The sequence below is a fragment of the Lasiosphaeria miniovina genome, assembly GCF_030549165.1.
Source record: "Lasiosphaeria miniovina strain SMH2392-1A chromosome Unknown B0T26scaffold_3, whole genome shotgun sequence".
Taxonomy (NCBI): domain Eukaryota; kingdom Fungi; phylum Ascomycota; class Sordariomycetes; order Sordariales; family Lasiosphaeriaceae; genus Lasiosphaeria; species Lasiosphaeria miniovina.
The window spans coordinates 1401932-1420686 of NW_026848222.1; the positions used below are offsets into that span (position 1 = coordinate 1401932).

At 53.9% G+C, this 18755-nt stretch overlaps 5 protein-coding genes and 1 non-coding gene across 6 annotated transcripts; all 6 read left to right on the forward strand.

Moving 5' to 3' along the window:
• The first annotated feature begins 37 nt into the window (after nucleotides 1-37).
• On the forward strand, nucleotides 38-109 carry B0T26DRAFT_t86. Its single transcript has one exon. It is a non-coding gene; the product is annotated as a tRNA-Met (tRNA).
• A 369-nt stretch (nucleotides 110-478) lies between these two features.
• B0T26DRAFT_641956 (asparagine synthase-domain-containing protein) lies at nucleotides 479-2369 on the forward strand (the record flags this gene model as incomplete). The annotated part of the gene is made up of 4 exons (XM_060437395.1): nucleotides 479-1126; nucleotides 1195-1626; nucleotides 1682-2224; nucleotides 2301-2369. 4 exons carry the CDS (start codon nucleotides 479-481, stop codon nucleotides 2367-2369), a joined length of 1692 nt encoding a protein of 563 aa, XP_060297936.1.
• Nucleotides 2370-4513: 2144 nt separating this feature from the next.
• Nucleotides 4514-6155, forward strand: B0T26DRAFT_198344 (uncharacterized protein). Its single transcript, XM_060433732.1, has 3 exons — nucleotides 4514-5159; nucleotides 5279-5530; nucleotides 5607-6155. Exons 1-3 carry the CDS (start codon nucleotides 4753-4755, stop codon nucleotides 5992-5994), a joined length of 1047 nt encoding a protein of 348 aa, XP_060297937.1. The 5' UTR covers nucleotides 4514-4752; the 3' UTR covers nucleotides 5995-6155.
• A 4294-nt stretch (nucleotides 6156-10449) lies between these two features.
• B0T26DRAFT_749474 (uncharacterized protein) lies at nucleotides 10450-11106 on the forward strand (the record flags this gene model as incomplete). The annotated part of the gene is made up of 1 exon (XM_060445111.1): nucleotides 10450-11106. One exon carries the CDS (start codon nucleotides 10450-10452, stop codon nucleotides 11104-11106), a length of 657 nt encoding a protein of 218 aa, XP_060297938.1.
• Nucleotides 11107-12467: 1361 nt separating this feature from the next.
• B0T26DRAFT_642906 (cyclin-like protein) lies at nucleotides 12468-13523 on the forward strand (the record flags this gene model as incomplete). Its single annotated transcript, XM_060437487.1, has 1 exon — nucleotides 12468-13523. The coding sequence occupies one exon, from the start codon at nucleotides 12468-12470 to the stop codon at nucleotides 13521-13523; it is 1056 nt and encodes a 351-aa protein (XP_060297939.1).
• A 1093-nt stretch (nucleotides 13524-14616) lies between these two features.
• On the forward strand, nucleotides 14617-16450 carry B0T26DRAFT_739338 (chromatin remodelling complex Rsc7/Swp82 subunit-domain-containing protein; the record flags this gene model as incomplete). The annotated part of the gene is made up of 3 exons (XM_060443697.1): nucleotides 14617-14671; nucleotides 14850-15864; nucleotides 15931-16450. The coding sequence occupies 3 exons, from the start codon at nucleotides 14617-14619 to the stop codon at nucleotides 16448-16450; spliced, it is 1590 nt and encodes a 529-aa protein (XP_060297940.1).
• Between the last annotated feature and the right edge of the window lie 2305 nt (nucleotides 16451-18755).

Below are 18755 nucleotides of genomic sequence, written 5' to 3' on the forward strand. Positions count from 1 at the left end.
AATTAGAAGATCACTTGCCATCGAATCCAATTGGAACAGCTGCGTGGCGCAGCGGAAGCGCGCCGGGCTCATAACCCGGAGGTCACTCGATCGAAACGAGTCGCAGCTAGAAATCCTGCAGAATCAACTTCTTTTTTTTGAAGTCTTTCCTTTTTGCTCTCTTATTCACCGGCGGTTAATAATTCCATATTGAACACTTTTATTATCGTTTTTTTTATCCCGAGTACCTCGTACTTGTATTGAAATTTTCCTGCCATCTTCACACTTCTTTGCGCCGCCCATAACTTCCCCCCATTTGCACGTGCACAGCACTGTTAGCGCTTGATCCTCTGTATTTCCGGGACCTTGGGTGAGTCATCAGCCCGAACCTCACCCCAACCCCATTCCGCGGGGCAGCCTTCTCCTCCCTCACCTACCGAGGGCAAAAAGAATTCCTGCACCTTGCAGAAACGCGAAAACGCGAGAAGCACGCAACACCATGTGCGGCATTCACGTCGCGGTTTCTGCAACGGCGCACGAGGTGTCCCCCGAGCTGCACTGTCGTCTCTGCAATCGAGGACCTGATTATCTCGGTCGAGCTGAGCGGCATGTGCGCCGCGGCTCTTTGTCTTTGCATTTCACCTCGACGGTTCTTGCCCTGCGCGGCGACCATGTTGCACAGCAACCACTCGTTAACCCGCGCACCGGCTCGGTTCTCTGCTGGAACGGCGAGGCCTGGCGCATCGATGGCCTTGGCGTCGACGGAAATGACGGCGAGGCCATCCTTACCTGGCTCATGAAAGCAAGTGCTTCGCCACCCGCTGTCGCTGCTACCCCCGGCAGCGAGAGGGAAGCTGCCATCCTTAACGTCTTCCGTGCCGTCGAGGGCCCGTTTTCTTTTGTCTACTTTGACGCACCAACGGAAACGCTCTTCTTTGGGCGCGATCGACTCGGCCGCCGGTCGCTCATGATTGACAGCAATGATGCCTCGGGCAAGCTGACGCTTTCCAGCATCGCTGAAGCCTGCGATCCCAGCTGGAAAGAGGTCGAGGCGGATGGCATCTACGTGCTCAGATACGCCTCTTCGCCAGCCACAACGCTTCCGGCGAGACATCAATGGATTGCTGGGCATGAGCACGCCGACTTCGTGAGTGGATCAACCGTGCTCTTTTTGAAGACCAAGGCGAAGCTGCCATGTCGAACTCACTCTGTCAGGTTTCTAGCATTGGGAGGTTCAACAAGTCTCTGCCATCGACTGCTTTTGTCTTGACAACAAGTTCGCCTTCTGTGGCGATGCTGAAGCATCAACTGCTTGACTCACTCCGGCCCAGGGTTCTCGAAATTCCACAGCCCCCGGCCTCCGATGTGACGCCTTCCAAGGCGCGCATTGCAGTACTGTTCTCTGGAGGACTGGACTGCACAATGCTTGCCAGATTGACCCACGATCTGCTCGAACGAGACCAGGAAATTGACCTCATCAATGTCGCATTCGAGAATCCCCGCGTGGTTGCCCAACTGCGAAAGGATTCCAAAGGCGGCGAGCTGCTGACCGACTTTTTTGAGATCTGCCCTGACAGGATCACAGGGCGAAAGTCTTTTGCAGAGCTGCAAGCAGTCTGTCCTGGGCGAGTCTTCCGATTTGTGGCAGTAAGCGTCATCTACACATAATTCACCCAGTTCTCATACTAACATTACATCCAAGGTCAACGTTCTCTACTCGGAAACTCTGGCACATCGATCTCAAGTGGTATCTTTGATGTATCCTCACAACACGGAAATGGACCTTTCCATTGCGTTTGCTCTTTACTTTGCTGCCCGGGGCCGAGGACTTTGCTACGAGAGCTCGAGTTCGGTCTCGCAACCAACACCTTATACCTGTTCGGCTCGTGTCTTGCTCTCCGGTCTTGGAGCGGACGAGCTATTCGGCGGGTACGGTCGCCACATGGTCGCCTTCTCAAAGCAAGGCTACGCAGGGCTTGCCGACGAGCTCTTGCTCGACGTCAGCCGGCTTGGCAAGCGGAATCTTGGGAGAGATGATCGAGTAATGACGCACTGGAGTAAAGAGGTGAGATTTCCCTTCCTTGACGAGCGCCTGGTTAAGTGGGCCGTCGAGACGCCGTCATGGGAAAAGTGTGACTTCGAGAATGGAGAGGGCTTTACGGGCGTTGAGGCAGGCAAGAGAGTGCTGCGCCTTCTCGCTCTAGAATTGGGCATGGAGAATGTGGCCAGGGAGAAGAAACGAGCAGTATGTTTCGCTTACGGGTGTTCCGCCCATGTCGTGGAAAAACACATTACCGGCCGCTTATTGACACTCCCGGCAGATACAATTCGGCTCCAGGACAGCCAAGATGGAGAATGGCCGCGTCAAGGGAACAACAGCGATCGTCTGATCGTGGGAGTGATGGGCGGATTCCGGAATTCTAGATCACAGTTGGCGATGATGATCAAATCAGATACTTCTGAATGTCGTGATCTCGACGGACGCTAGTGCTGTTCGGGGTCGGCGACTGTGGTTTTGTTCATTCGAAGCCCTCTCGCTGGCTTCCGTTCAGCCAGCTCCGCATCGTACTTTCCGACAATGAAGATAAAAGGCAAATCTGAGCCATCACGTGCATATCTAGCTTTTTGGATACAATGCATAACACTAGGGTTACACTGGGGCTACCGTTTCTCATCTCCTCGCTGTATCACACACCTGTCCCCAAAATATTGTGTCATCACTCCGCGCACGATTCTCCGCCGTCGAGCAACTGCATTCCTCGAGACATAAACAAACCGTGTGAGCCGTGTCAAGTCTCCTGGCCGTCTCAGATGATCAGCCCCTCAGCCGGAAGCTGTGGCGTTGCCCGGGTTTTCCTCGACGTTTCTTCGATATTTAACCGGAAAGCCCACTTGTTGAATAAAACACAAGGAAACAAGGGCGTACAGCGAGCGCCATTTTACGGGAGACGACTCCATCAGGATAGATAACTCAAATTCGTGATGTGGGCTGGAAATATACGTATTACACAGTGTGGTTTCGCAGATCAATCACTGGGTTTCTCAAATACGATTTGAGCTTGCAAGTTGAGCAACATTGTCGACCGACCCGGAGTCAGACAGATCTGGGTCAGATCCTGGGGCCAACAGCCCAACCCAGCGTCGTTCTGCCGTAAGCAGGGGCATCCACATTAAAACATGATGCAACACACGACCCGGGAGCTTGGGCCCCCTGAATTTGCGGCAGCTGCGGCAGAGGCGCTGCCGCTCAAGTGTTTGGATTCGCGCCGGGGTTGGGGGGGGCTGGTCAGGGGTCCAAGTTCCAGGCCCGAATGGAATTTAACCATCAACCGACCCGGCACCCACCCATTGAGCCTACACGCCCCCATCTCCGAGAAAGCAACCCCAACACCAAACAGGTGACGACAAGAGGTCCCTGACGGTTACATCCTGTGATTCCTGTCCCTTCCTCGCCCCGCCCGCCCACGTCCCGAAATGGACAATACCCGGTGGTACAGTAACAGTATGCAGGGACGGCTTGGTGTTTTCTTTTTTTCTCTTTCTTTCTTTCTCACCTGATCGAGATGAGATCAATGGGATAGATCATGGAACGGCGGGTTCCCCTCCACTTTTTCCCCAGCACAGCACAACACCACCCCGTCCATTCCCACGTGTTTCTTGTTGTTGGCGTTTCGGGGGCCCTACCTAGTTGCTAGGCTCAACTCTCCTTTGCCGAGTCCGTAACCTTGAGGTGCCCAACCTTGTTCGTTCTCTCTCTCTCTCTCTCTTTCTCTCTCTCTCTCTCTCTCTCTCTCTCTCTCTCTCTCTTGTCCTCTACGCCAAGTGATCTTTGTCCGTATGGGAGGTTGTCGATACGGATACACTACCCTCTCTCGAAGTGGGAGTGTGCGGCACAAGCATCGTCGAACCCCGCGCCGTTGAACAAGCAAAGCCGACCAAGCGTCGGACGAGGGAGGCTCCCGTGCCGCTCGCTATCACTGTGGATGTGCCGCGCACTGTGCGTCGCTTTTCACGGCCAACAAGTGCTCATTCCCTCGCTCTCACTCCCTCTGGCTGAGAGCAGCAGAAGGAAATAGAAAGAGCGGCGCCGTCTCCAATTACGGCGAGCTGTTGTTCCTTGGGCGTCTACCGAGTGCCCCAAGGTAAAATTGTTCCCAGCAATATTACTTGTTCCGAGGACCCCCTCCCTCACCAAAAGCAAGCAATTGCTGTGCCGACCGCGCCCGGGATCTAGACCGGGACCTGGATCTGGAGAACTCGAGGACAAATACAATCTGTTCCACATCACATACATTCACGGATATCCAAACTTTATTCGAACACACCAGTCACCAAGTCGACTTGCACATGTGCTCGCGCCCGCTCGGAGGCGGGCCTTAAATCTTGGAGATTGGAGCTTGGAGCTTGGAGCTTGAAGCTGCCGGACATAGCTTAAGTCAGCGGCAAGGCGACAAGGAACTTTACCGACGGATTGCACCTCTCCTCCAGAACAGCCTCTCTCGACGGGCCCACCAGCTGAATCTCGGGGGAGCACCGTTCAAATCGGGGGGAAATGCGCTGCGCGCCTGTTGCCCCCCGTCGGCGAGCCGGTTCTGCCTTCGATTCTCTTCGACTTGGATTTCTTCAATACCATACATACCGTACCTCGAATTCAGCACTAGCTTGATCTCCGGGCAGGACCGCAACCAACGCCCTCTCTTGACGATCGGCGTGCTTCCCACTTGGCGGACGCACCCGCGCGTCCCGTATTGACCAACTTGCACAGCCGCCGCCATGGCAAGCTACCCGACCCCTTCCGCAACCCCCGGCCCCGGCCCCGCAGCTCCCTCGTCGGTAATTAGCAGTATAAATTCCCGGCCGGGCCTGGGACCCCGCCGGCTGTCCAGGTTCACCGAGGAGACAAACATGGACTTGAGGCCCACGGCCTCGGTGCTAGCAGCAGCTCATGCGGCCGAGGCAGACGATGCCGACCAGTGGTACGACGAGGACGGATTCTCTGCCGGCATCCACCCGGATCCGATCGATGCCAGCAGAGTCAAGGCGCATCAGATGCACGTGAAAGCGACCGTGCAAGCTGCCAGCAGCACGTCCCACGCCCTTCTGTGCGTCGTCGTGACGGTCGCCATGGCCATGTTCCTGAGACATCTAGGAGGCGACTGGATCTTTTACAAGCCCTCAAGGTGAGTAACTTGTATTCTTCCTTGGCCGATCCTGTTATCTCCAGATAACGGCCAGCGTGCCGTGTTTTTTTTTTTTTCACTGTCGTCTTTGCTGACTTGTTTGCCTTGTCATGCTCCAGTTCTCAAGCTGTGGCGTTGCTCGTGCTGCTCGGTCTAGACATATCCCTCGATATCCTCTCCCTTTTGAGGCTGCCGCATACAACATGGCCGGTGTGGGCGCTGCTCCTCCGTATGACATTTGGGATCGGATACGTTACTCTCTTCCTGGTCTACATTGGCATCGGCCACGTTTTTCCCAATGCCTACACTTTCTGGGCCATCCCCCCTGACCGGTCAGGGCCTGTCATCTACCTCTTCCTCTGGCTTCTCGGGTAAGTCATCTTGCAACACTAGCACCGCTTCCCATAAGATCTGAAAGACGAAGTCCGCTAACTAGCATTGCTGTAGGGTGTGGAATCTTATCCACGCCGTCTTGTGTCGGCACCAGATCGCCAAGTCCGCCCGAGCATACTTTAGCACACTCGCGTCTCTCCCCAATCGGCGATTCCGAGACAGCAGCAGCAGCAGGCGCACCAGCGGCCAGAGCGCGACGACGGGCTGGTCCGCGTGGAGGAGATCCCGGGGCTCGCAGATAATCGACGACGACCCCGAGCTCGACCTCCAGAGGACCAGACGAGCAGCCGCGCTAGGCGTCGGCTCGTCCGGGACCCTCACGCTCCGCGAACAGCAGTCGCCCGAGAGACACAAGCACGAGAGCGGCGTCACTACGGCAGCGTCCAGCATACATGGCAGCCACGGCCCGTCGCAGCCCGGCGGACGAGACGACGCGATTTGAAGACATATGTCATGTCGTGATCGATCTTATTAGCACCTTCTTTTTTACTATTTTATTTTTATTCTAGGATTACCCAGACATACTATATACCATGCCATACCATACATTGATAGACATATTCCATAAAAATTAATTACATGACATCAATGTTAATGCTATTTGTAATGGTTAGAGAGATGGTAGTTGAAGCTCGATGGCACCAGATGGCAGCAGCACCTGCCCCGCGTTTCTGCTAGGACTCAGGCAAAAAGTAAGGGCCACTCCTCAGACCAGGTTTTAGACTCCCATGGTACCACGGGGCTTGCCAGTTGTCCGCTTATGCCTAAAAATTTCTTAAACCCCATATACGAACCGTGTAGGCCTCTACCTCATTTGACTGAGGATAGACTTGTTGGCCGGGCAGCTGGCGTGTCAAGCTTAACCGGCTCAGAACGTGGCTGACTGAACCTTGCACCGCTTTGCCTGAGCCTCCGTACCGTGTGTGCATTGGAGGCTCAAGTGAGTTGAGCTTGGTATCTTGTAAGCCCCGGTGGGCTTTCTGACAGCGTACCGCCGAGCACGCAGATGCACACCTCCTTCCAGTCCCGGGCGTCTTTCACCGCGTGCGTGATCTTCTCGCTGTCCGTCGCCATGTCGGCGAGACTGTAGCTGCTAAATTTAGAAGACTTTGCGAACTAGAGGGCCATGAACTTGGCCCGTTCCACGAGTTTGACGAAGTCTTGCTATTAGGTAGTCGCGTTTTGCATGTGTAATCAGAGCGTTGTTTTCTTTTTAGGCCGATGGTGAGGAATGAGGTCAGAAAAGACTAGCAACCTACCTTTACGAACCTCTTATATTCTCCGTCCAAGTCATATCCCTAAGCCATATACTTGCAGATGGAGTCACTAAGGAACTTGTCCCAAAGGTGCTTGTTTTGAGAGACGAGAGAATGAATCAGAGTTCTGCAAGCTCGTCAGTGGCGTCTTGTCATAGTTAGCATGATAGTTGCTTGCCCTTTTTCCCCTGGTTTGTTTGTTGGGTCTGGGACCGAGTTCGGTGAAACCATCCTTCAGAGGGCCTTGGATTGCCATCGCGAAGAGCATCTACAGGCATCCAAATTTTGTCGAAATCTAATACAAGTGGGAACAGGCCATGACGTACGTCGTCGTTGGTCCAAGGCCCGGGTGGTATTTGGACCACTCGTTTGAATATCAACAGCAGGTTTGGGGCTCGATTGACAACCCAGCATATCGCAGAAGATGCAGCAGCTCATTTGGTGCCTGAGTTAGGCACGCAAGGTAGGCCACAGAACTAAACTATTCATGGTGAGTCACAGGGTCTTATTACATTAATTTGAGCTGAAGGCAAGGTCTTGGTAACGATATCGTGGCTTGTAGGCCTAGGATGATTACTTACCTGCTTACTCAAGCCTCTTCAGGTTCGATAATCAAATTTCTATTACATCAATTCATTCCTAGAGAACTCTGTTGTGGTGATGATAGTATAAGGAAATCTGTTATCCTGGTGCGGGTAATTAGTCTGAGTCTTGACAAACATCTCTCACACACACCATAGCAGAGAGACATACCTCACCAGACAAGGCCATCACCACCGATCAACCACACTCGTCTTGGGGCTGAGTTGGGCATCCTTGGGTGGTATCAGAATGGGAAGCAATACGACCCAACGGACAGTGCCCCGGGCAGTCCCGTTGCTCGCCCCCCCCCCCCCCAAATCAAATGCAGAGAGGTCTTTCCTCGATCCCGCAGAAGCTCGAGCCAGAGATGCAAACTATGATAAGCCGAGGAAGACAACAGGAAGGCCGAGATCAGAAAAAATCAACCTATGATCAGGACAAACGCTGTCCCACCTGCCACCTGTCCACTGTCTTACAGTGTACAATATCTTCCCCGGTATCGATACCCGGTCCCGTGTGGAATGGGCACTGCCCCAATCCGCCTTTATCGCTTCCTACCAGCCATGAGATGAGTATCAATCAAAAGTCTCAACATCGAAGCCATGCCCGAACGACTCTTGCAAACGAGTATTCAGTCGCGTCTAAAAGCAAAGCCGAGTGTCAGCCCCAAGCCTCCCCGCAGCCAAGCATCGCGAATGGGCAGAGGCATCGGTGGCCAATCTCGAACTCGGTATCATCCGCCCACTCATCTACCGTCTAGACCAGTTAGTGACCCTGTCATGAGCAGACGCGAGCGAGCCCAGCTCTCAGGGGTGGGCTTGACTGCATGGATTGGACACGTGTGGGTGTTTAAAACGATGTGCAGAGGAAAGACAAAGAGAGTGAACGAATAGAAAGAGGGGAAAGTGGGAACGCAGATATCTGAAACAGACAGCAGAGGCTTCTCCGTCTTCAGCCGCAGCGACTTGTTCGTGTCGAGCTTGTTGAGTTGCGTGACTGTGATACGAGGGAGGCGTCGTCGAGATACTTTGACGACTAGACCAATCAGGACCACATCTCGTGATCATTGATTGGGAAGGTACGCCTGGCAGTGGCCCAGGCTACATGCGGCTTTGCTCAAAGAAAGCACACGAACCGATTGCGAGAGCGACCGCAGACGAGGCAGAGGGGGGACAAGAAACGCCAAATGCGTTCCATTGGGTTCGTGATACAGTTCCGACCATACGGAATGCGGTTGAGATACGGGACAATTGCGGCAGTGCAAGGCCCTGCCAAGAAACCACTGCAACCCCCACCGCCCGACTCTCAGCTCATCGTCGGTTCGAGTGGGAGCTTAGAAGGAACCTACCTGGCCTACCTACCTAGGATGCGCATTCAGGTCGTCGTCACCTCACCCCCAGTGCAAACACCAAACTCGGGTCGTAGTCGTCAGCACCCTGCTTCAACGGCAATGGCGGGGTGGAAGAAAAGTTATGCATGGATCCCCGAAGACATGCGTACATACTGCACTGTTCCGTGCCGTAGATTGCAGTGCAGCGCTCGACAAAGCATGGGAAGGGAGCAAGTGTGCTGGTCGGAACACGAGAAAACATCGAGCTGGGGTATGAACATGGACCTTTTCCCCGGCGATTCTGGAGAGAGAAAGAAAGAAACAACCAGTCGTGGTCGAGTGTCGACAGACGCTGACAGCCGGGAGCTCAGGTCGTCAGTCAACCTGGCCTCTAGGTAGCCTCTGGGCTGAGCCACTGGCACCTCAACCCTCTCGGAGGTCTCTATTAAGTAAGGCCAAGGCTTTGGAGATGCCTACCTTCTATACCCAGTTCGCAAAACCCGGGCAGCGCAGACTTGGATTGGACGAATGGATCAATGCCCCACTGTTCGGCCACCAACTGAGCCCCGTGTTCGGCTGAACCTTGGCCCCGAAGGTTGCGCTAGACATGAAAACCGCCCCGTGGATATGCCCTGGCCGAACCGTGGCACGTAGCTCTGCCACCACAACCAGACAAGCCAGCCCAGGATCACATTCCACTCAGCCAAGGTTACTGCTGTCTCGTGCTCCCGTCTTTCTTCAGCTGGCGGGCCGCCAAGACTCTGTCGAACCGACTTGAGTAGGAAAAGAATACTGGAGGCTGAGATCGGGGTTGGGCCCCCGTGCAAGGTAAGCCTACAAGCCCGAGCGGTCAGTATCATGGCCCGCTTATCCCTACGTACTCAGTGCTGTACCGGTATATATTTAGGGTTGATATTGGGCGGGCGGGTCACAGCACGAGGCAAGTATGCGAGTCTGGCATTAATAGGAGCTCGAATCCTCCCGTACGCCCGCCCGCTTCGAGGGTGGTAATACAGTAGATGGATTTAGAGTGGAGGGACCCGTCGGAGGGCCGGCCAACCTTGTGCTCCGCGTCACCGCGGGCTGACTATCGTCCACACGCGAAACTGGATAGTGCTCTCTTTTGGTATCTGGCGCCCGAGTGGGACGAGGGCAACCTGAATGGGGGCTGGCTGCGCCTCCCATCGGTCGTCGAATGAGGGAGTATTGGGGGTGGGACGGGAAGTCCACCACCACCTCGACGCATGGTTTTGGACGCAGATCCACACAGACGCGGGTGGGCTGTGGTTGGCTAACCGGTAATTGTCCAGCGGGTTTTAGCGCTTCCCCAACTCTACTTGCAGCGCTGCACAGATCGAGACCGCAGCCATTTATAGTACCAGGTGCGTCTATGCGCAAAGACACGGCTAAGACGACACTGCATGATCTGCCTCTTCCCCCTCCACATGTGCCCCCAGTATGCCTCTCCAAGACCTCAGCCCGCCCAGGCCACGCATCTCGATGGCACTGGCAAGTACATACAGTACAGTACAATATGCACCACAAGGAAGGCAGGGTACCTAAGGGGTATAAACACCAGGTGGCCCCCCTACACCACACACATGTTCACATAGCAGGCTGGCTCCTGTCGTCAACCCACCAGAGGACACTTGACGATGTTATGTATGCACTCAATACCAAACACTACCATACTCTTCCCGTGAGCTAGGCTACTATCACCTTCATCGCAATGTCACCAATATCCGCAGCAGTTGAACCCTGGCAGTCTGTGGCGAACTCGCCATATGGCTCCGAGGTCGACGACAGCGGCACCTCGATGAACTCGCCGGTGTGGATTGCCATAACCATAGCGTCCGGAGTTATCCTTACAGTGGCACTCATCGTGCTCGCCGTGTTCATATGCAACAAGCATCGTCGACGCCAAAACCCAGAGCAAACGAACCCATATTCGGGCTCCGGCCAGTTTGCTACGAGCCAGAAGATTATGAGCTCGGCTGGCTTGGCTGAAGAGGAGGAGCTGCAACGGCAGTTCATGATTCGCAAGTCGCTTGCCACACGGTCATGGAACACGATCGAGAGCCAGGCTTCGATGAGGACGACGACAGAGACGACGACAGAGACGACGACGACGGCCATGACCGACCAGATTGAGCGGCAGACGATGGACATCGAGGATGAGGAGGACGCCGAGGCTCGCAACCTGAGAGACGACTGGAAGGCTTGGGAGGCCAGGGTTCAACATGAGCGCTCTATGTCTGGGGAGCTACATCCCGCAATCGATTGCACCGTGCCGGCGCTTCGTCTCCCCCAGCCGCCATCCAGAACTCGGTCCCTAACCTGCCCGCCCGTACCGCCGCGCCACCCCGGCCGGCTCCGCGCCACATAGCAGCCGAGAATCAAGGAAGGGGTCGTCGAAGACTCTTGCGATACCAACTCCACCATCGGCCGGTGGGCCTCCCTCTCTGCGTGACAGAGACTGGAGATTTCCACCGTCGACCACCCGCGTCCCTGACAACGCTGACCAGAAATGGAAGCGGCTCAGAGACGCGCCGTCCAAATCAACTACCTAGTTGACGGAGAAGCGGCTTCGAGAAATGACTTGTCCTACAATCACCGCCACTCCATGCGCCGCGGATACCGATGGGGTGGGTTGCGTGCCCCACCTTGGGTGTCATGGGAAATGCGCCTCATATCCATCCCCACACGGCGGGAAAGGTGGACACTAGGAAACCCCCAAAAAGTCATTACGGTCAAATGGGTGCTACATACTAGTAGCAGGTGGGATATGCAGTTAACGGCAAACCGCACATACAAAAAAATGGGCGAGAGAGATGATGACCTTGATGCGCCAGAGAGGCTGAATCCAAACCCTGGGTGTAAATAGCTCAAGGTAAACCCGTGTCTGCTAGCGAGTGTCGGGCAGTAGACGAAAATTCATTCTCGAGGCTTCAAGAATGGCCAGCATGCTGAATGCCGACACAATAGTGAACGGATGAGAATGCCATGTCGTTGCGTAAGGCTGAAAGGTTGCCTGGATTGTTCCAGGCCCATTCAAACCCTCCATTTTGTGGGGCTGGGTTCGGTAGTGGCGCAGGCCAGGTGTTGGAATGCTGAGTCATTCTGTTTCATGCCTCCAGCTTATGAATGTCCACCGACCTTGGGGTTCGAACGAATGATGCTTCCTTTGACAACCTCCTCGTCTTTCCTTGTTGGACCCGCGCTCCACCTGCCCCTCGCTGCTCTTTCAATCTATCGCCAGAACTGCCGCCGCTGATGTTCTAAGTCGCAGCAGTCAACCGCGATCGATTTATTGGCAATTCGAGCACTTCGTAGAACGCAGCGCCGACGATTTGCGACCGACAGTGCCTGTTCTTTTGTTCTGAGACGTGCGACCCGATCCACCCTCAATCCAGCAGCCATCTCAGACGCCTTCACTGGTAGCCAAGAGCAGCCGTCGCACGTAAGGGGGATTTCCAGCATTTAACAGGTTTCCAAAGGGGAACACGCTGGAAGAAAGCGACGCCATCGCAGTTCAGGACTTGGGCGCCAGGAAACGGGCAGGCGGGAGGACCCTCGGGATTTGAGGCCGGCTTTGGAGCCTCCAGAGTATTCTGACGACTCGCGCTCGCCGCGCCCTGGCGATTCTCTCTTTATACCATTAGTGGCGCTTCGCAATACCAAGCGCCGGCTCACTTCGTTCCCATTTTCGCAGCCAAGCCTCCGCGCGTCGCGCCTGCACATAGGAAAATGACAGACACCGCTCCAGACGTCAGTCCTAAGGCTGCCGAGTTCCGAGAGGATCTCAACAATATTCTGATATGCAAAGACTGCAAGGAGTTCCCCCCAAACCTTATCGAGGAGTTCTCGTCTGGAGACATGGTGTGCACCTCATGTGGAGTGGTGGTTGGCGATCGAATCATCGACACCCGCTCCGAGTGGCGTACCTTCTCAAATGACGACCAGGGCAACGATGACCCTTCGCGTGTCGGTGATGGCCCCAACGTAATGATCAACGGCGATCAGCTGCAGACAACTATTGCCTTTGACGGGAAGAACGCGAAAAACCTGTCGCATCTGCAAAATAAGATCACCCAGGACAAGTCGTCCAAGACGCTCCTTCAGGCCTATCGCGACATCCAGAGCTTAACAGACAGCTTCAACGGTGGAACTCAGGTTGCCAATGCCGCGAAGCACATCTTCAAGCTCGTTGAAGATAACAAGGCGCTCAAGGGAAAGTCGCAAGAAGCAATCATTGCCGGGTGCATCTTCATTGCGTGCCGTCAGATCAACGTGCCGCGAACCTTCCGCGAGCTTTACGGCTTGACAAAGGTGTCCAAAAAGGAAATCGGCCGTGTTTTCAAGCAGCTGGAGGCTTTCTTGCAGAAGATGGGCGGTGAGGATGAGATTGCGAAGGCTAGCTCCCTTACGCAACAATACCAAGCCAAGGGCTCAACGAGCGCCGTTGAGCTCTGTGCTCGCTACTGCAACAACCTCCGATTTCATAACAATCTAGAGATAGAGCAAGTCGCCAAGCAGCTTGCGAGACTGTCGACATCAGTCGCCGATCTCGCTGGCCGCTCGCCCCTCTCGGTGGCGGCTGCCTGCATCTACATGGCATCACATCTGATGGGCCATCCCCGCACCTCTAAAGAAATTGCAGCGGTTGCTGGCGTCAGCGACGGCACGGTCAAGACAGCATACCGGTACCTACTAGCCGCCAAGGACGAGATTATCAAGCCCGAGAACTTTCCCGCCGAGGACTTTAAGAAAGCACCCGACGCAAGCAAGTTGCCCGTGAACTAGAAATTGCAGGCTAAGCCGAAGAAAGACTCGGGCCTGCGAGTCAACCAAATTCGTGTCGCTATCGCTGGTTGAATTTGATCCGGCTTACCTTCCTAGAACTCCCGTGCTTTTATTTCGTCCTCCTCCGAACTATACCTTGCAGTGCCTCCGCTCGGCGGCCGATCATCTCACGGTAAAAGGTTTATTTCAGTGCGAGGGGGCACGCGTCAACAGCATTGAGGGCCTGATATATCTGCAGGAGTTAGACGGGATTACACATCACCACCTCTGCCCCATCTCATGGGATAGATGCGCAGCATAATAGCGGATATGCATCTTTTAGTGTCAAGTGGCAGAGTGTCTTACTGGAAAATGTAACGACAGTGGTGAGATTTGAAGGCAGTACAGCGATTCTTAGCCCTCTGCCCTCATAGCTTAGACCGGCTAGTCTATCATTATGGTAGACGTGGTGGCGAGAATTGCAAGGCACTTCTCACCGTCGTTGCGTTCTTTTCCCATAGTTCGGACGCGCTTTGGGCAACCATAGTCGCATATAGCGGAACTAGAATGCGGTCATGAATAATAATCCATTTTCAGAAACGTGACCTGGGTCTTTTGGTGTGTTATGTTTCGATCTAAACTTTCCGTTCGTGACGTGACTTGAAGCCTCGTTGGGACGTTGCATGTGATGGATCTCGGGGGCCAAGTGATAGACTATCGCCTCAAAATGAGTACACCGACATGGGTATGGACACCGCACACCTAATGCTAGTTATTACATTCCTCCTCGTATACACAGCATCCAGTTTCCCTGTGCATTTAATACCAGGTTTACTTGCATACCTGAAGGTTTACCTGAACTTGACGACGGTACAGTGCGCATACAATTCCCTGGATCGTTTGCACAGTGCCAGGTTTCGCGTGGCACAGGGCGGTCCATGCGCGCACCCAGACATCCAAACCGCCAAAACTTACGCTTGTGATGTGCCAAACCGCGTCCCTTGATTCCGCAGCCTTCCAGGTCATTTGACAAATTGACACGCATTTGCGCCAAACAAAAAAAAAATTTTAAGGCAACAGCAAACACTTTCCAACACCCCACAGTCATCCAAAGATGCCGTCTCGGCGATCAGGGCGTGCAGCTGCAAAGCGCGCCCAGCGGGCACTTGGTAAGCCCCTTCACTTTCTCTGCGGGACTCCTCCCATCGGCAATGCGCGTGCGCCATCCGTTCACGATGCGCCGAGCCCTGTCTCAAACATCCGCCCTTTCATTGCACTCTTCCCACCCCCAAACTACGCGCATTGATAGACGTGCCTCGCTAATTAGTGACTATTCCCAATATATAGAAAGCACACCAAAAACGTTCGAGGGTTTTGACGACGAGGACGAGACCATGGCCGATGTCGAGCAAGACGAAGCCGAGCTGCAGCCCGAGCCTGAGGATGAAGGAGAAGACGGAGAGAAAGAGGACGAGTCTGGCGCCGAAGATGAGGCGCAGGACGAAGATGAAGAGTCAGCCAAATCACCAACCCCTCCGCCAGAACCCGTCATTCGGCGCCGCCGTTTAGGTCGGCCTCCTAAGAATCGTCCGCCAGACTGGGATTCTCTGCCGATTGAGCGCCCGAGCGATGCGGATGGCACGCCTCGCCGCCGTGGCCGCGGCGGCTGGAGAGGGCGTGGCGGCCGCAAAGGCCAGCAGTCCCAACCGACCCAACAATCTATCGACAAGGATGGCACGGTCATGGATATTATCGACGACGAGGTCGATCTTCCCGAGGACCCCGAGGGCGAGACCAAGGTCGACAAGATGGGGAATCTCAAGGATGGCCGCGAGTACCGCTGCCGAACCTTTACGTTGGCCAACCGGGGCGACCGCCTCTACATGCTTTCGACGGAGCCGGCCCGTTGCGTCGGCTTCCGGGACTCGTATCTCTTCTTCACCAAGCACCGGAAGCTGTACAAGATCATCGTTAACGATGAGGAGAAGCGTGACATGATCGAGCGCGACATCATCCCCCATAGTTACAAGGGCCGGTCAATAGGAATTGTCACGGCTCGCTCCGTGTTCCGCGAGTTTGGGGCTTTGATCATTGTCGGCGGCCGACGCATCATCGACGACTATGAGGTCGCCAAGGCCCGAGAGGAGGGTATCGTGGAGGGTGAGCTAGCAGATCCCAATGACCGCTACGAGCCCGACAAGCCCTATAATAAGAACCAATACGTTGCATGGTTCGGAGCCAGTGCGGTGTACCATTCTAGCGGACCGGCGATGCCCCAGCAAAACATCAAGGCCGATCCGAAGAAGCGCCGCGTCGCTGTAAACGACATCAATTGGCAGCTGGAGCATGCTCGTGAGGCGAGGTCAGTACATGCCATGCCTACCCCCTGATACTTTCTTGGACCAAGCTGACGTTTCTCTCTTTATAGTCAGTTTAACAGCATCCTGTCCGCCGTACGCCGCCAGAACTTGAACGGCGTCTACGACATCCACACGAACCAGATCCAGTACCCGGCCATAATTCAGCCGACGCACGTGCGCATCGTGCAGGTTGCCGACACCGACGAGCCCAAGCAGCCGGCGGACCCGACGACGCTGTTCCAGCCCGTCAAGCCCGCCGTGTCGCGCAACTTCCTCATCATGGACACGCAGCTCGAGACGCCCCCGGCCGGCATCGCACCGGCAGCCTACGACGTGCCTTTCCGCACGTCCCCGGCCGACCGCGCCCTGTCGATGCAGGCCGACTTCCTGTCACCCTTCAAGGGGCTGGGCGCCGTGTCCGACGACATCCGCGACCTGCTGCCCGACGAGTGCCGCGAGGCGTTTGATGCCACGCGGAGAAAGGAGGATAGCTGGTTTGCCAATTGGGGCGACGAGGTCACGCACGCTTGCAGGCGCGAGCCGGTGGTGGACAAGGCGATTGTGCCCTACACGATGACGCTTTCTTGAGCCTTTTGCCTCTTTAATGTCTCTTTTTTTTTCCCCTTCCTGCGCTTGGTTCTCTGGTATGGAATAAAATGCTAGCGACAATCCTCCTTCCCATTCCGTGTCCAAGCCCGATTACTTTGTTTACAGTTATATGTAACGAGACTATTTTCCTTTCTAGGGCCCCTCTTTGTTTCTCTTTTTTTATCCTTTGCTGGGAGTCGGATTTGCGAAATAATAACGCAGGATTTTTCTTTTGCCGTGCCTACGTGCCTTTGGTTTGCCCCTCTTCGCGGCTTTTCCCCAGATTGTATGGATGAAGGCTTTGTTTTTGTTATGAGAGAGAGAAAAAGAGTTGGTTGGCTCAGTTTGGTTTCATGTTAACGACCTATGTAGGTGTTGTTGTTATTATTACTATGGCTGGGAGGTTTGCATGCATGCTGTACTTTTTTTACGATAGGCGAAGTTGGCAGTAGGTAGGTAGGTAGGGCAGGGGTGGCGTCGTCTGCCAAAGTCTAGACAGATAAGAAGAGACAGGCGCCTTTGTTGAATGCATTCCCCTTTAATGATGGAAAGGATAGGTACCCATCTTTGTAGGTATTCATAGGGTTCCTCTTGTGAAGGATGTGAATGTGTGTATGTTTAGACGGCTAGCAAAGGTAGACAGCAACCTCAAGAGCGCTGACACGATTCTGCTTTTTGCAAGAGAGTGTCTTGCAGAAGTCCCGTTCCGGAGCATTATGCTTATGGATGTGGTGTACGTGTTTCTTTCTTATTCGGGACCAAGACTTCAAGGAAGAAGATGATGAAGCAGAGGATGGAGAATTGGATGAGCTTTCCTTCTTTCATCCTCGTGCTCCCTCGGGGCTTGTTTTTGTTGTTTTCATTGTGTAGACCAATGTTTATTTATTCTTCCCCTTTTTTGAGTAGGAAACTTCCACGGTGTTTTATCACATTCAAGACTACCTACCGTACAGATGGCTCATTCCCACCGCCTTAAAAGACGCTGATAAAGGAGCATTATTTGTTATCATATGCAAATATTTGGTACGTGCATTATTTCGTCTGCTTCAATAAGGCTTGCTTAAGGAGGGACTTCCACAAGATATCTGGTACATGTGTCAGGTATCTGTGTAATTTCAGTCTCAAGCACCACTGTAATAGGATGGATGGGTTAACTATCAGGCATATAAACCGTGTATCACTATCAGGCATATAGTTGATAGTTCTGGGCTACAGAAGAAAGTGAAGACTGTTTCATTTTAGCATGTGCGAGCAACATTTACTGTTCTTTCCCACCCGTACAACGCTCGATTATATTAGCAGTTTACCAGTTCTTGAAATAACTTTGCCTTGCCTACATCTGCCTAGCCAAAAAACGAAAAGTAAAAAGAAGAAGAAAGAGGCTATAGTCATGTGTTTCTTTGCCGCAGATACCTACAGGAAACTCATCCAGAGATTAATATTTGCTAATCGTAACTACTTAGGAATATTGAAGGTGGCCTGGAAAGACTCCTAGATATACCTTTCACCACGGCGTGCTAAAATCGAAAGCCAATTTAGAAGTATCCAAAAAGGCGAGTACCCAAGGTCTGAGAAACCGGAGAGCCAGTATTTACTTTATGTATCTCAACCCCGAGAAAAAGAAACCTTCGAACCGTAACTGCTCTAACCGGGGATGGATACCATGCCACGCCCCAGCAATGGTATTGAGTCAAGAGATAACAACACGAAAATATCCTCCTCAAACAGTAACCGCCCCTGACCCAACGAGAACTGCTTGCCCGGGGCGGATGGCCATTTAACGGCAGGCCGGCAACCCCTTGCTACAAAGCTACCATGTTCAACCGCTGAGCTAGGTATATCGATCGCCATTACACTGCCTAGACCAAATCTCCCATCTGATCGTCTTGCCTGGAAGGATCTAGGTAGGCATGGCGGCCTAGATTGACGGCCCCCTGGGCGGTCACCCCCTCTGAACGCGTTTGTCCACGGCCGGCGGGGCGATGGCCCATCTCAACATCGCGGACAGAGAAAAAAGGGAGAGAACGACCATCTCACACCACAACACTGTGCATACTACTAGGTCTTTTAACTGCGCATAAACACAACCAAAAAGGTACCTTATGGTGGCCGGATGTACTAGGGCTGGAGCTTCTTTGGCCTGGCAAGTGACCTGAGATACCGTCTCCGAGACGGGCCAGTCGGGCAACAGATACAACAGCTCTTAAGCCGGGTCTATACTGTGTACTAAAAAGTATCTGGGGTTTGGCTTCTTCTACCTTCTACCTAATCTAGAAGCAATAGGTTCATGCAGCTGAACATCATG